The sequence below is a fragment of the Pseudophryne corroboree genome, chromosome 2, assembly GCF_028390025.1.
Source record: "Pseudophryne corroboree isolate aPseCor3 chromosome 2, aPseCor3.hap2, whole genome shotgun sequence".
Classification (NCBI taxonomy): Eukaryota; Metazoa; Chordata; class Amphibia; order Anura; family Myobatrachidae; genus Pseudophryne; species Pseudophryne corroboree.
This window is the reverse complement of record NC_086445.1, coordinates 746,692,450-746,709,310: the sequence shown is the minus strand read 5'-3', so window position 1 is coordinate 746,709,310 and position 16,861 is coordinate 746,692,450. Positions and strand designations below refer to the sequence as shown.

The window sequence follows — 16,861 nt, the reverse complement described above, 5'->3', positions numbered from 1 at the left end:
TGACACACACACGCTGCCCCATAGCCTGACACACACACGCTGCCCCATAGCCTGACACACACACGCTTGCCCATAGCCTGACACACACACGCTGCCCCATAGCCTGACACACACACGCTGCCCCATAGCCTGACTCACACACGCTGCCCCAAAGCCTGACACACACACGCTGCCCCATAGCCTGACACTAACATGCTGCCCCATAGCCTGACACACACACGCTTCCCCATAGCCTGACACACACATGCTGCCCCATAGCCTGACACTAACACGCTGCCCCATAGCCTGACACACACACGCTTCCCCATAGCCTGACACACACATGCTGCCCCATAGCCTGACACACACACGCTTCCCCATAGCCTGACACACACATGCTGCCCCATAGCCTGACACACACATGCTGCCCCATAGCCTGACACACACACGCTTCCCCATAGCCTCATGTGATAGGTGGGGTCAGATTGTCAGGAGGTGTACAGTATTCAAACCAACAGGACATGGGTCAAAATAACTGAGGTACTAATTGTGAGGGTGCTTTAGAGCTGATCGTAGATGTGATAAATTTAGCACATCTACGATCAGATTCTCAGACATGTGGGGGGACGCCCAGCACAGAGCTAGTCCTTCCCGCATGTCTGGCCCTATCCCCCCCACAAGGGTGCAAAAGCATTGCACAGCGGCGATGCTTTTGTACCTGCTGAGTAGCTCCCTGCCAGCTGTGCTGGCAAGCAGTTACCCGCCACGTCCCGGGTCACAGCGGCTGCGTGTGACGTATGGATGGAGGCAGTGTATGTATGTATGTATGTAGTATGTATAGAAGCAGTGTGTGGACGTATATATGTATGTATGAATGCAGCAGTGTATGGATGTATGAATGAGGCAGTGTATCTATGTATGTATGATAGAGGCAGTGTGTGTGTATGTATGTATGATAGAGGCAGTGTATGTATGTATGTATAGAAGCAGTGTGTGGACGTATATATGTATGTATGAATGCGGCAGTGTATGGATGTATGAATGAGGCAGTGTATCTATGTATGTATGTATGTATGATAGAGGCAGTGTGTGTATGTATGTATGATAGAGGCAGTGTATGTATGTATGTATGATAGAGGCAATGTATGTATGTATGTATGATAGAGGCAGTGTATGTATGTATGTTTGATAGACGGGGTGTAGTATAAGTGACCGGCGGCCGGATCCCGATCGCCGGCATACTGACAGCTGGGTGAGCGCTAATGAGCCCCTTGCGGGCTCGCTGCACTCCCCACGCTGCGGGCACGGTGGTGCGCTATGCTATTTATTCTCCCTCCTGGGGGGTCGTAGACCCCCAAGAGGGAGAATATGTGTCGGCATGCCGGCGGTTGGGATCCTGGCTGGCAGCATACTGAAGACCACCCGATAGAGGCAGTGTATGGATGTATTTAGAGAGACAGTGGATGCATGTAAGTATGAGAGAGGCAGTGTATGAATGACGTATATATGTATGTATGAGAGAGAGAATGAAATAGAAAGAAATAGGTAGCTGGGTAGGGTGCCAGGATCTGGTAAGGGGGTGCCACTGAGTCTACCTGTCAAATAATTAAGGATGTCTTTGAGAGATACATCCTTGTCGAACTCATTGCAGTCAGACAGCTGGGAGATGTATAAGACACCGCCGTACATTGTCTCAAAGCTTCACTTCCTGAGCCAGAAACTAGTACAGTGTTTGTAGTCACCAACTACTGTACCAAGGGTCACAGTGCCAGTAGCTTCCAAATATCCAGAGGCAGAAATGAGCACAGCACAGTACCCGTAATTACCATCCACCCAGTGCCAAGAACGAACATAGTGCCTGTAATCATCAACTACCCAGAATTAGGAACTAACTCAGTACCAGAGCCAGGAGGACCTACACATCCACAACCTGTAGCCATGACATAGCACAGTCACCAGCTACCTAACATCAGGCACTAGCACATAGAGCCTGACTCAGAGGCACACACAATACACCGCCTCTGCATTTTCACCTTACTGACTGGGGAAGTGGGTAATTGATGGTGTTGGGGGGCAGTAGGCAGACGTTTTGCCTAGGGTACCAAGTAACCTTGCACCGGCCCTGGATATACCCCCCAGCAGTGCCAGATAGACATGACATGCCCCGCTGCAGTGCCAGCTACACATGATATGCCCCCCAGCAGTGCCAGCTACACATGATAGTGTTCACTCTAGGATTGCTTTAGGGCAGGGGTGCTGATCACGGGCACATTTTGCATTCGGGAGGGCACATATTTAAGTTAGAAGGGCAAAATTCTGTACATACTGTAATGCTTGTTGCTCCGTTCAAAATCATGGACCTTGCGCGCCGAAGGCGCGCATCAAAAATTTAGGGCCGTTGCTTTGTGAGGAAGGGGCGCGGCCACATAATAGTGGCAATTTGCATTACACCACACAGTAGTGCAGTTAATACACACTGCACCAGGTAGAACCTCCTAGACACTTTGCGCCAGGCAGAGCACGTTAGACACTTTGCGCCAGGCAGAGCACGTTAGACACTTTGCGCCAGGCAGAGCACGTTAGACACTTTGCGCCAGGCAGAGCACGTTAGACACTTTGCGCCAGGCAGAGCACGTTAGACACTTTGCGCCAGGCAGAGCACGTTAGACACTTTCGCCAGGCAGAGCACGTTAGACACTTTGCGCCAGGCAGAGCACTGATACTCATTGCCTAACCACAGACGCCTAGCGGGAACACTACATGATATGCTCCCCAGCCGTGCCAGCTACACATGACATGCCCCCCAGCAGTGCCAGATATGCCCCCACAGAGCCAGATATGCCCCCAGTGAGCCAGAAATGCCCCCACAGTGCCAGAAATGCCCCCACATTGCCAGAAATGCCCCCACAGAGCCAGATATGCCCCATTGTGCCAGAAATGCCCCCAGTGTGCCAGAAATGCCCCCACGGTGCCAGAAATGTCCCTACAGTGCCAGATAAATGCCCCCACAGTGCCAGATATGCCCCCACAGTGCCAGAAATGCCCGCCACAGAGCCAGATATGCCCCCACAGAGCCAGATATGCCCCCACAGTGCCAGAAATGCCCCCGACAGTGCCAGAAATGCCCCCACATTGCCAGAAATGCCCCCACAGAGCCAGATATGCCCCCAGTGTGCCAGAAATGCCCCCACGGTGCCAGAAATGCCCCCACAGTGCCAGATAAATGCCCCCACAGTGCCAGATAAATGCCCCCACAGTGCCAGATAAATGCCCCCACAGTGCCAGATATGCCCCCACAGTGCCAGATATGCCCCCACAATGCCAGATACATAAATGTCCCCACAGTGCCAGCTATGCCCCCACAGTGCCATAAATGCCCCCACATTGCCAGAAATGCCATCACAGAGCCAGATATGCCCCCAGTGAGCCAGAAATGCCCCCACAGTGCCAGAAATGCCCCCCACAGTGCCAGAAATGCCCCCCACTGAGCCAGAAATGCCCCCACAGTGACAGATATGCCCCCACAGTGCCAGATATGCCCCCACAATGCCAGATACATAAATGCCCCCACAGTGCCAGAAATGCCCCCACAGAGCCAGATATGCCCCCACAGAGCCAGATATGCCCCCAGTGTGCCAGAAATGCCCCCACAGTGCCAGATAAATGCCCCCACAGTGCCAGATAAATGCCCCCACAGTGCCAGATATGCCCCCACAGTGCCAGATATGCCCCCACAATGCCAGATACATAAATGCCCCCACAGTGCCAGATATGCCCCCACAGAGCCAGAAATGCCCCCCACAGAGCCAGAAATGCCCCCAGTGTGCCAGAAATGCCCCCACAGTGCCAGATAAATGCCCCCACAGTGCACACTTTCGCCAGGCAGAGCACGTTAGACACTTTGCGCCAGGCAGAGCACTGATACTCATTGCCTAACCACAGACGCCTAGCGGGAACACTACATGATATGCTCCCCAGCCGTGCCTGCTACACATGACATGCCCCCCAGCAGTGCCAGATATGCCCCCACAGAGCCAGATATGCCCCCAGTGAGCCAGAAATGCCCCCACAGTGCCAGAAATGCCCCCACATTGCCAGAAATGCCCCCACAGAGCCAGATATGCCCCCACAGAGCCAGATATGCCCCAGTGTGCCAGAAATGCCCCCAGTGTGCCAGAAATGCCCCCACGGTGCCAGAAATGTCCCCACAGTGCCAGATAAATGCCCCCACAGTGCCAGATATGCCCCCACAGTGCCAGATATGCCCCCACAGTGCCAGAAATGCCCCCCACAGAGCCAGATATGCCCCCACAGAGCCAGATATGCCCCCACGGTGCCAGAAATGCCCCCGACAGTGCCAGAAATGCCCCCACATTGCCAGAAATGCCCCCACAGAGCCAGATATGCCCCCAGTGTGCCAGAAATGCCCCCACAGTGCCAGATAAATGCCCCCACAGTGCCAGATAAATGCCCCCACAGTGCCAGATATGCCCCCACAATGCCAGATACATAAATGCCCCCACAGTGCCAGATATGCCCCCACAGTGCCATAAATGCCCCCACATTGCCAGAAATGCCATCACAGAGCCAGATATGCCCCCAGTGAGCCAGAAATGCCCCCACAGTGCCAGAAATGCCCCCCACAGTGCCAGAAATGCCCCCCACTGAGCCAGAAATGCCCCCACAGTGCCAGATATGCCCCCACAATGCCAGATACATAAATGCCCCCACAGTGCCAGATATGCCCCCACAGTGCCATAAATGCCCCCACATTGCCAGAAATGCCATCACAGAGCCAGATATGCCCCCAGTGAGCCAGAAATGCCCCCACAGTGCCAGAAATGCCCCCCACAGTGTCAGAAATGCCCCCCACTGAGCCAGAAATGCCCCCACAGTGCCAGATATGCCCCCACAATGCCAGATACATAAATGCCCCCACAGTGCCAGAAATGCCCCCACAGAGCCAGATATGCCCCCACAGAGCCAGATATGCCCCCAGTGTGCCAGAAATGCCCCCACAGTGCCAGATAAATGCCCCCACAGAGCCAGATAAATGCCCCCACAGTGCCAGATATGCCCCCACAGTGCCAGATATGCCCCCACAATGCCAGATACATAAATGCCCCCACAGTGCCAGATATGCCCCCACAGAGCCAGAAATGCCCCCCACAGAGCCAGAAATGCCCCCAGTGTGCCAGAAATGCCCCCACAGTGCCAGATAAATGCCCCCACAGTGCGATCCCCCCCCCCCCCCCCAAATACCTGCGGCGCTGAGAGGGGGAGGAGTACTGCTGTCCGAGTGCTGGCAGGAGGGCGGCCGAGCGAGTGAGGGTGCGGGTGGGCGGGCGGCCACTTGTGTGCGCTATGCGCGTTGCGCGGCGCCTGCGTCTGACGTTAGACACCGGCGCTGCGCAGCGCGCATAGCGCACACACTGGCGGGACCGGCCAATGCTGCACACACAGGGCCGGCTCCAGCATCGAATATGGTGGCGCCAGCGCGCGGCGCCCATTAAGGTTGGCGCCCTGCGCGGCCGCTCTATTCGAACATGCCTAGAGCCGGCCCTGGTCCTGGACCAAGGAAGAGGCAAATAATAGTGATGACTATTGCTCTCACAACTGGAGGCTGGTGCAGTCTTATAGATATAGCTGACTCAAATTGCAGGCAGATGCTCGCAATGGAAATGCGTTGCATGTGACTGAGAATCAGGCCCTTTGTAGACATACAAGTATTGGGCTCATTTCATGTAGCTGCAGTGTATTTTTTCTGGAAAATGTGTTCGAAATTGAATCATATTAAAATTAAAAAAATATTATGTGTAAAGCTTTTAGAAAATTGCATTGTGCCATTTCATGGTTTAGCTCATTTATTTTTATATTTGATATTGTCAATAAAAGAAAATGAAATTCGTACAATTTGTACTATGCACATTTTTAAGTGCAGTTTGGAACCCACCTTTGTTTTTTCACTAAACTATATGTTGCATTTTCTTTCTCTTAAAGGCACATGACTCAAGGAGTGGATGTATCTAGTGTCTTCATGGAAATGGTTAAGGCCAGTGCTACGGTAGATATTGTGCAAAAGAAGCTGGTTTACTTATACATGTGTACGTATTCTCCTCAAAAACCTGACTTGGCTTTATTAACTATCAACACTCTGTGTAAAGACTGCTCAGACCCCAACCCGATGGTGAGAGGCCTGGCACTGCGGAGTATGTGTAACCTCAGGTCAGTATATCCTGTAGAAATCAAATACACTGCTTATTCTAAAATATATGTGGCATATATGTGCTTAGAGGTTATTGATTTGTTGGCCACATAACACTACTGAAAATCTGACACCCATTGCAAAAATGATGGGTTTTCTCATTCATCCATTTGGGGCATACTGGATAATGGTGCTCTAGAGCAGCGGTGGCCAACCTGTGGCTCTTGAGCCGCATGTGGCTCTTTCTCTATTCAAATGTGGCTCCCAACACTCTAAATCATGTGACCACAACAGATACAGAAACCGCTGCACTCCAGCCAGACACGCAGCAGCACTGCAGGGACTGAAAACTGAAGGAGCCAGATACTAGAGGCGAGACACCTACAAGCAAACAGAGGACACATTAGGGGCTGCTGCAATGGCATGAGTTGATGGGGGGCTGTAGTGATACATGAGGGTGGGCTAGAGTGACACATGGAAGAGCTGGCTGGAGAGACACAGGAGGGTGCTGGCAGGAGTGATGCGGAAGGGTGCTGGAAGTAGTGACACATGGGAGAGATGGCTGGAGTGACATAGGAGGGTGGTAGCAGGAGTGACACATGGAAGAGCTGGCTGGAGTGACAGGAGGGTGTTGGTATGAGTGATACATGGGAGAGCTGGCTGGAGTGACACAGCAGGGTCTTGGCAGTAGTGACACATGGGAGACCTGGCTGGAGTGACACAGCAGGGTCTTGGCAGTAGTGACACATGGAAGAGCTGGCTGGAGTGACACAGGGAAGCTGGCTGGAGTGACATAGGAGGGTGCTAGCAGGAGTGACACATGGAAGAGCTGGCTGGAGTGACAGGAGGGTGTTGGCTGGAGTGACACATGAGAGAGCTGGCTGGAGTGACATGAGAGAGCTGGCTGGAGCGACACATGGTGGAGCCGGCTGGAGTGACACAGCAGGGTCTTGGCAGTAGTGACACATGGGAGACCTGGCTGGAGTGACACAGCAGGGTCTTGGCTGTAGTGACACATGGGAGAGCTGGCTGGAGTGACATAGGAGGGTGCTAGCAGGAGTGACACATGGGGGAGCTGGCTGGAGTGACACATGGGGGAGCTGAAGTTTATTATGTGAAAGTGGCTTTTTCAATGGATTTGGCTTTAAAAAAATATTTTATGTCGTTCTGGCTTTTTCAGTGTATTTTATACCAGGGGTGTGGTCTAGCAGGCATAAGGCCACATTCCATTTTTGCATGCGTGCAATCGGCTCGATGTCGGCTCTTTGACGTACCTAACAAGGTTTTTTTGCTCTTTGTCACTGACTGGTTGGCCACCGCTGCTCTAGAGTCTCCATCAGGAGTTTGGTATTTCAGTCTGATTAGCATCCTGCCTCTTCTATTTCCCTATCCTGCAGGGAATTCAGTTTGTACGGAGATAGGGCCTAATTCAGCATGGATGGCTCTATTCAGCGATTACCGCACTTCTGCGGTGTGCATGCATGCGTGAGGACTTGCAGCCTAAGAGCTGGCGGGGGCAGAGTCGTAGCGTTTTGGAGGTGGCGATGCAGCATTGGGGGGGAAGGGAGCAATCCGGACGACGGAGGCATGTCCAGACCGTTTGCAAGACCGTTACGACCCAAATCATGGTAGCCCGGCGGCTGCCTTCCTAGGCTGTGAAGGCAGAGGGCTAACCTTAATATGCAAGTGCTCGCATTTGAAGGGGGGGGGGGAGCTAGGACCCAGCAGGCGGGGCGGCCCCCGCATGCTAGAGAAAGGAGGTGTTGCTTTGCGATATTTCGCAAAACTACAACTTTGCTGAATTAGACCCATAGGGGTATATGCAATTCACGGCGAATCGCGGCAATTTTTCGCCGTTTTTTAATTCGACTAAATTCGCCAGGTGAATTCCGGAAGGTGGCTTCCGGAATTCACCATATTCAATGAAAAACGGATTCGCCAGAATCGCGGGCGAAAATCGGCCGATTTGGCGGATTTTGCCGCGATTTTAAAAAACGGGAAAGAACGGGAAAAACCCGGAAAAAAAAATGGCGTGGGGTCCCCCCTCCAAAGCATAACCAGCCTCGGGCTCTTCGAGCTGGTCCTGGTTCTAAAAATGCAGGGGAAAAATTGGGCAGGGATCCCCCGTATTTTTAAAACCAGCACCGGGCTCTGCGCCTGGTGCTGGTGCCAAAAATACGGGGGACAAAAAGAGTAGGGGTCCCCCGTATTTTTAACACCAGCATCGGGCTCCACTAGCTGGACAGATAATGCCACAGCCGGGGGTCACTTTTATGCCGTGCCCTGCGGCCGTGGCATTAACTACCCAACTAGTCACCCCTGGCCGGGGTACCCTGGGGGAGTGGGGACCCCTACAATCAAGGGGTTCCCCCCCCCAGCCACCCAAGGGCCAGGGGTGAAGCCCGAGGCTGTCCCCCCCCATCCAATGGGCTGCGGATGGGGGGGCTGATAGCCTTTTGTGATAATAAAAAGATATTGTTTTTTCCATTAGTACTACAAGTCCCAGCAAGCCTCCCCCGCAAGCTGGTACTTGGAGAACCACAAGTACCAGCATGCGGGAGAAAAACGGGCCCGCTGGTACCTGTAGTACTACTGGAAAAAAAATACCCAAATAAAAACAGGACACACACACCGTGAAAGTAAAACTTTATTTCATACGCCGACATACTTACCTATGTTGACACGCCGACTGCCACGGTCTCCGACGATCCGAGGTACCTGTGAAAAAATTATACTCACCTTCCAGCGTCCAGAGGTACATCCAGGTCCAGAGATAATCCACGTACTTGGCAAAACAAAAAAAACGAACACCGATCCATACCGGACTAGAAAGGGGTCCAATGCTTTCACATCAGACCCCTTTCTCCCGAATGCCGGGACATCACGTGACTCCTGTCACTGAAGTCCCTTCAGCCAATCAGGAAGCGCTACTTCCGTGGCGCTCATCTGATTGGCTGTGCGCTGTCTGTGATGTGACAGCGCATCGCAAAGCCGCTCCATTACTTTCAATGGTGGGAACTTAGCGGCTAGCGGGGGGGTCACCCGCCGGTCAGCGGCTGACCGGCGGGTGACCTCACCGCTAGCCGCTAAGTTCCCACCATTGAATATAATGGACTGGGCTGTGCGATGCGCTGTCTGCTCAGACGCACAGAGCCAATCAGATGAGCGCAACGAAGTTGCGCTTCCTGATTGGCTATAGAGACCTTTCTGTGACAGCTGTCACTGACAGGTCTCTCTGCATTCGGGGATAGGGGTCCCATGTGTCAGCATGGGACCCCTTTCAGTCCGTTTGGTCGGGTATTTGCGGTTTGTTATTTTCTACAAGTACGTGGATGTATCTCTGGACCATGGCTGAGGTGAGTATATTGATCTTTTTTTTCAGGTACCCCTGGATTCTACATGGAGAAGAGGACCGATGTCGGCGTGTGAACATAGGTAAGTATGTGTGTGTCGACGTAAGAAATAAAGTTTTACTTTCACGGTGTGTGTGTCCTGTTTTTATTTGGGCATTTTTTTTCCAGTAGTACTACAGGTACCAGCGGGCCCGTTTTTCTCCCGCATGCTGGTACTTGTGGTTCTCCAAGTACCAGCTTGCGGGGGAGGCTTGCTGGGACTTGTAGTACTACTGGAAAAAACAATATCTTTTCTCTAACGTCCTAGTGGATGCTGGGGACTCCGTCAGGACCATGGGGGGAATAGCGGCTCCGCAGGAGACAGGGCACAAAAGCAAGCTTTTAGGATCACATGGTGTGTACTGGCTCCTCCCCCTATGACCCTCCTCCAAGCCTCAGTTAGGTTTTTGTGCCCGGCCGAGAAGGGTGCAATCTAGGTGGCTCTCTTAAAGAGTTACTTAGAAAAAGTTTTTAGGTTCTTTATTTTCAGTGAGTCCTGCTGGCAACAGGCTCACTGCATCGAGGGACTTAGGGGAGAGATTTTCAACTCACCTGCGTGCAGGATGGATTGGATTCTTAGGCTACTGGACATAGCTCCAGAGGGAGTCGGAACACAGGGCTCGCCCTGGGGTTCGTCCCGGAGCCGCGCCGCCGACCCCCCTTGCAGACGCTGAAGATGAAGAGGTCCGGAACCAGGCGGCAGAAGACTCTCAGTCTTCATCAGGTAGCGCACAGCACTGCAGCTGTGCGCCATTGTTGTCAGCACACTTCACACAGCGGTCACGGAGGGTGCAGGGCGCTGGAGGGGGGCGCCCTGGGCAGCAATGTATAATACCTGTATGGCGAAAAATACATCACATATAGCCCTTGAGGCTATATGGATGTATTTAACCCCTGCCAGATATCTAAAACTCCGGAGAAGAAGCCCGCCGAAAAGGGGGCGGGGCCTATTCTCCTCAGCACACAGCGCCATTTTCCCTCACAGAAAGGCTGGTGGGAAGGCTCCCATGCTCTCCCCTGCACTGCACTACAGAAACAGGGTTAAAACAGAGAGGGGGGGCACTGATTTGGCGATATGTATATATATTAAAATGCTATAAGGGAGGAACACTTATATAAAGGTTGTCCCTGGATAATTATAGCGTTTTGGTGTGTGCTGGCAAACTCTCCCTCTGTCTCCCCAAAGGGCTAGTGGGTCCTGTCCTCTATCAGAGCATTCCCTATGTGTGTGCTGTATGTCGGTACGTGTGTGTCGACATGTATGAGGAAAATATTGGTGAGGAGGCGGAGCAAATTGCCTGTATGGTGATGTCACTCTCTAGGGAGTCGACACCGGAATGGATGGCTTATTTATGGAAATTACGTGACAATGTCAACACGCTGCAAGCCGGTTGACGACATGAGAGGGCCGGCGAACAAATTAGTATCTGTCCAGGCGTCTCAAACACCGTCAGGGGCTGTAAAATGCCCATTTACCTCAGTCGGTCGACACAGACCCAGACACGGACACTGATTTCAGTGTCGACGGTGAAGAAACAAACGTATTTTCTTTTAGGGCCACACGTTAAGGGCAATGAAGGAGGTGTTACATATTTCTGATACTCCAAGTACCACAAAAAAGGGTATTATGTGTGAGGTGAAAAAACTACCTGTAGTTTTTCCTGAATCAGATAAATTAAATGAAGTGTGTGATGATGCGTGGGTTTCCCCCGATAGAAAATTATTGGCGGTATACCCTTTCCCGCCTGAAGTTAAGGCGCGGTGGGAAACACCCCTCAGGGTGGATAAGGCGCTCACACGCTTATCAGAACAAGTAGCGGTACCATCTACGGATAGGGCCGTACTTAAGGAGCCAGCTGATAGGAGGCTGAAAAATATCCTAAAAAGTATACACACACATGCTGGTGTTATACTGCGACCAGCGATCGCCTCAGCCTGGATGTGCAGAGCTGAGGTGGCTTGGTCGGATTCCCTGACTAAAAATATTGATACCTTTGACAGGGACAGTATTTTATTGACTATAGAGCATTTAAAGGATGCATTTCTATATATGCGAGATGCGCAGAGGGATATTTGCACTCTGGCATCAAGAGTAAATGCGATGTCCATATCTGCAAGAAGATGTTTATGGACACGACAGTGGTCAGGTGATGCAGATTCCAAACGGCACAAAGATGTATTGCCGTATAAAGGGGAGGAGTTATTTGGGGTCGGTCCATGGGACCTGGTGGCCAGGGCAACTGCTGGAAAATCCACCGTTTTTTACCCTAAGTCACATCTCTGCAGAAAAAGACACCGTCTTTTCAGCCTCAGTCCTTTCGTCCCTATAAGAGTCATATCTGCCCAGGGATAGAGGAAAGGGAAGAAGACTGCAGCAGGCAGCCCATTCCCAGGAACAGAAGCCTTCCACCGCTTCTACCAAGTTCTCAGCATGACGCTGGGACCGTACAGGACCCCTGGATCCTACAAGTAGTATCCAAGGGGTACAGATTGGAATGTCGAGAGGTTTCCCCCCTCGCAGGTTCCTGTAGTCTGCTGTACCAATGTCTCCCTCCGACAGGGAGGCAGTATTGAAAACAATTCACAAGCTGTATTCCCAGCAGGTGATAATAAAATTACCCCTCCGACAACAAGGAAAGGGGTATTACTCCACACTATATGGTGGTACTGAAGGCTAGGTGAGACCTATTCTAAATCTGAAAAATTTGAACACTTACAAGGGTTCAAATCCAGATGGAGTCACTCAGAGCAGTGATAGCAAAGAACAAGGGGACTATATGGTGTCCCGGGACATCAGGGATGCTTACCTCCATGTCCCAAAATTTGCCTTTTCTCACCAAGGGTACCTCAGGTTCGTGGTACAGAACTGTCACTATCAGTTTCAAGACGATGCCGTTGGATTGTCCAAGGCACCCCGGGTCCTTACCAAGGTAATGACCGAAAGGAGGATTCGTCTTCAAAGAAAATGGACGACCTCCTGATAAGAACAAGGTCCAGAGAACAGTTGGAGGTCGGAGTAGCACTATCTCAAGTAGTTCTACGACAGCACGGGTGGATTCTAAATATTCCAAAACCGCAGTTGTTCCGACGACACGTCTGCTGGTCCTAGGGATGATTCTGGACACAGTCCAGGAAAAGGTGTTTCTCCCAGAGGAGAAAGCCAGGGAGTTATCCGAGCTAATCGGGATCCTCCTAAAACCAGGAAAAGTGTCAGTGCATCATTGCACAAGAGTCCTGGTAAAAATGGTGGCTTATTACGAAGCGCTTCCATTCGGCAGATTTCACGCAAGAACTCTTCAGTGGGATCTGCTGGACAAATGGTCCGGATCGCATCTTCAGATGCATCAGCGGATAACCCTATATCCAAGGACAAGGGTGTCTCTCCTGTGGTGATTACAGAGTGCTCATCTTCTAGAGGGCCGCAGATTCGGCATTCAGGATTGGATGCTCGTGACCACGGAGGCCAGCCTGAGAGGCTGGGGAGCAGTCACACAAGGAGTGTGATCAAGTCTGGAGAATTCTCTCCACATAAATATACTGGAGCTAAGAGCAAATTTATAATGCTCTAAGCTTAGCAAGACCTCTGCTTCAAGGTCAGCCGGTATTGATCCAGTGGGATAACATCACGGCAGTCGCCCACGTAAACAGAAAGGGCGGCACAAGAAGCAGGAGGGCAGTGGCAAAACTGCAAGGATTTTTCGCTAGGCGGAAAATCATGTGATAACACTGTCAGCAGTGTTCATTCCAGGAGTGGACGACTGGGAAGCAGACTTCCTCAGCAGGCACGACCTCCACCCGGGAGAGTGGGAACTTCATCGGGAAGTTTTCCGCATGATTGTGAACCGTTGGGAAAGACCAAAGGTGGACATGATGGCGTCCCGCCCGAACAAAAAATGGGACAGGTATTGCGCCAGGTCACGAGACCTTCAGGCGATAGCTGTGGACGTCCTGGTAACACCGTGGGTGTAACAGTCGGTGTATGTGTTCCCTCCTCTGCTTCTCATAACCAAGGTATTGAGAATTATAAGACATAGAGGAGTAAGAACTATACTCGTGGCTCCGGATTGGCCAAGAGGGACTTGGTAACCGGAACTTCAAGAGATGCTCACAGAGGACTAATGGCCTCGGGAGCTAAGAAGGGATTTGCTTTCAGCAAGTACCGTGTCTGTTCCAAGAGGAACCGTGGCATCGGCCTTTAAGAAAGGACCTGCTCCAGCAGGGACCTTGTCTGTTCCAAGACTTACTGCGACTGCGTTTGATGGCATGGCTTTTGAACGCCGGATCCTAAGGGAAAAGGCATTCCGGAAGAGGTCATACCTACCCTGGTCAAAGCCAGGAAGGAGGTGACCGCACAACGTTATCACCACATGTGGTAAAAATATGTTGCGTGGGTGAGGCCAGGAAGGCCCCACGAAAAAATTTCAACTAGGTCGATTTCTGCACTTCCTGCAAACAGGAGTGTCTATGAGCCTAAAATTGGTGTCCATTACGGTTCAAGTTTCGGCCCTATAGATTTTCTTCCAGAAAGAATTGGCTTCAGTTCCTGAAGTCCAGACGTTTGTCAAGGGAGTATTGCATATACAGCCCTTGTGTGCCTCCAGTGGCACCGTGGGATCTCAACGTAGTGTTGGGATTCCTCAAATCATATTGGTTTGAACCACTCAAATCTGTGGATTTGAAATATCTCACATGGAAAGTGACCATGCTGTTGGCCCTGGCCTAGGCCAGGCGATTGTCAAAATTGGCGGCTTTGTCTTACAAAAGCCCATATTTGATTTTCCATTCGGACAGGGCAGAACTGCGGACTCGTCCCCAGTTTCTTCCTAAGGTGGTGTCAGCGTTTCACCTGAAACAACCTATTGTGGTGCCTGCGGCTACTAGGGACTTGGAGGACTCCAAGTTGCTAGACGTTGTCAGGGCCCTGAAAATAAATATATATATATATATATATATATATATATATATAATTCCAGGACGGCTGGAGTCAGAAAGTCTGACTTGCTGTTTATATTGTAGGCACCCAAAAAGCTGGGTGCTCCTGCTTCTAAGCAGACTATTGCTCGTTGGATTTGTAGTACAATTCAGCTTGCACATTCTGTGGCAGGCCTGCCACAGCCAAAATCTGTAAATGCCCATTCCACAAGGAAGGTGGGCTCATCTTGGGCGGCTGCCCGAGGGGTCTCGGCTTTACAACTTTGCCGAGCAGCTACTTAGTCAGGGGCAAACACGTTTGCTAAATTCTACAAATTTGATACCCTGGCTGAGGAGGACCTGGAGTTCTCTCATTTGGTGCTGCAGAGTCATCCGCACTCTCCCGCCCGTTTGGGAGCTTTGGTATAATCCCCATGGTCCTGACGGAGTCCCCAGCATCCACTAGGACGTTAGAGAAAATAAGATTTTACTTACCGATAAATCTATTTCTCATAGTCCGTAGTGGATGCTGGGCGCCCATCCCAAGTGCGGATTGTCTGCATTACTTGTACATAGTTATTGTTACAAAAAAATCGGGTTATTATTGTTGTGAGCCATCTTTTTTAGAGGCTACTTCATTGTTATCATACTGTTAACTGGGTTAAAATCACAAGTTGTACGGTGTGATTGGTGTGGCTGGTATGAGTCTTACCCGGGATTCAAGATCCTTCCTTATTGTGTACGCTCGTCCGGGCACAGTACCTAACTGAGGCTTGGAGGAGGGTCATAGGGGGAGGAGCCAGTACACACCATGTGATCCTAAAAGCTTGCTTTTGTGCCCTGTCTCCTGCGGAGCCGCTATTCCCCCCATGGTCCTGACGGAGTCCCCAGCATCCACTACGGACTATGAGAAATAGATTTATCGGTAAGTAAAATCTTATTTTAATTATCACAAAAGGCTATCAGCCCTCCCATCCGCAGCCCATTGGATGGGGGGGGACAGCCTCGGGCTTCACCCCTGGCCCTTGGGTGGCTGGGGGGGGGGGACCCCTTGATTGAAGGGGTCCCCACTCCCCCAGGGTACCCCGGCCAGGGGTGACTAGTTGGATATTTAATGCCACGGCCGCAGGGCACGGCATAAAAGTGACCCACGGCTGTGGCATTATCTGTCCAGCTAGTGGAGCCCGATGCTGGTGTTAAAAATACGGGGGACCCCTACTCTTTTTGTCCCCCGTATTTTTGGCACCAGCACCAGGCGCAGAGCCCGGTGCTGGTTTTAAAAATACGGGGGATCCCCTGTCAATTTTTTCCCCGCATTTTTAGAACCAGGACCAGCTCGAAGAGCCCAAGGCTGGTTATGCTTTGGAGGGGGGACCCCACGCAATTTTTTTTTCGGATTGTACCGTTCCAGCAATAAAAAATAAATTAAAATAAATAAATAATATTTTAAAAAAATTATAAATAATATTTGTGCCTCCACAAAAAGAAAAAAAAGTACCTAATCCCTTCTAATATAAATAGATCTGCTATTCCCAAAAAAAAACAAAAAAAAAAAAAACATGTTTAAATTTTTTTTATTTGTTTTCACCCTCCAAAGTGTGGCGGATTGAAAATGACGAATTTGCTGTCTAAAAGCACTGCTGTCGAATTTCCAAACTTGAATTGAATATGCTTTGGTCGAATTGCAGCACTTATATCATTGCAGAAAAGTCGAATTTGCAAAAATTCGAATTTCAAAAAGTCGAATTTTGAAAGTCCGTTTTTTGGTCGGAAAGCACTGAATTGCATAGGCGAATTTTTTTTTGGGTCGAAAATGACCCGAAATTCGACAATTTCGGGAATTCGACCGCAATTGCATATACCCCATAGTGCTTTGTCAACCTGAAAATTCACTGATTTTGGATATTCACTTTTGTGGTGATCCGTCGAAAACAGTTTTCTGGGTTTTCTGTAAGCAGGTGCAGGCTGAGGAAGTGTCATTCCAGTTACCTTGTTCTACCACCTCGTGGTTGCTGCTAGTATCTGTATGAATTCATTAATACTAAGGGTGGTAGTAGGTTTGATAAGCTGGCGCAAGATGTTGCCTATCAGGGATTTTGTTTCATCTGCCTCAGGCAGGCAAAACCAAATCCCCGAAAGCAGCCCCGTTTTTATGTGAAAACACACAGCTTTCACTCAACTTGTGTGTTTTCATGAGAATTTTTTTTTTCTGGCATTTTTTCTCTTACGTCCTAGAGGATGCTGGGGTCCACATTAGTACCATGGGGTATAGTGCTAGGAGCCATTGGCACTTTAAGAGTTTTGAGAGTGTGGGCTGGCTCCTCCCTCTGTGCCCCTCCTTCCAGACTCAGTTTAGAAAATGTGCCTGGAGGAG

General features: G+C 50.7%; 1 protein-coding gene across 3 annotated transcripts in view; it reads left to right on the top strand.

Moving 5' to 3' along the window:
• Positions 1-16,861, top strand: part of AP4B1 (adaptor related protein complex 4 subunit beta 1) — a 293,647-nt gene that overhangs the window by 135,837 nt on the left and 140,949 nt on the right. For all 3 annotated transcript variants that reach the window (XM_063955413.1, XM_063955414.1, XM_063955412.1), the window contains one exon: positions 5,980-6,204. In XM_063955413.1, coding sequence (XP_063811483.1) covers positions 5,980-6,204 — 225 coding nt within the window. The remainder of the gene's footprint in view (positions 1-5,979; positions 6,205-16,861) is intronic.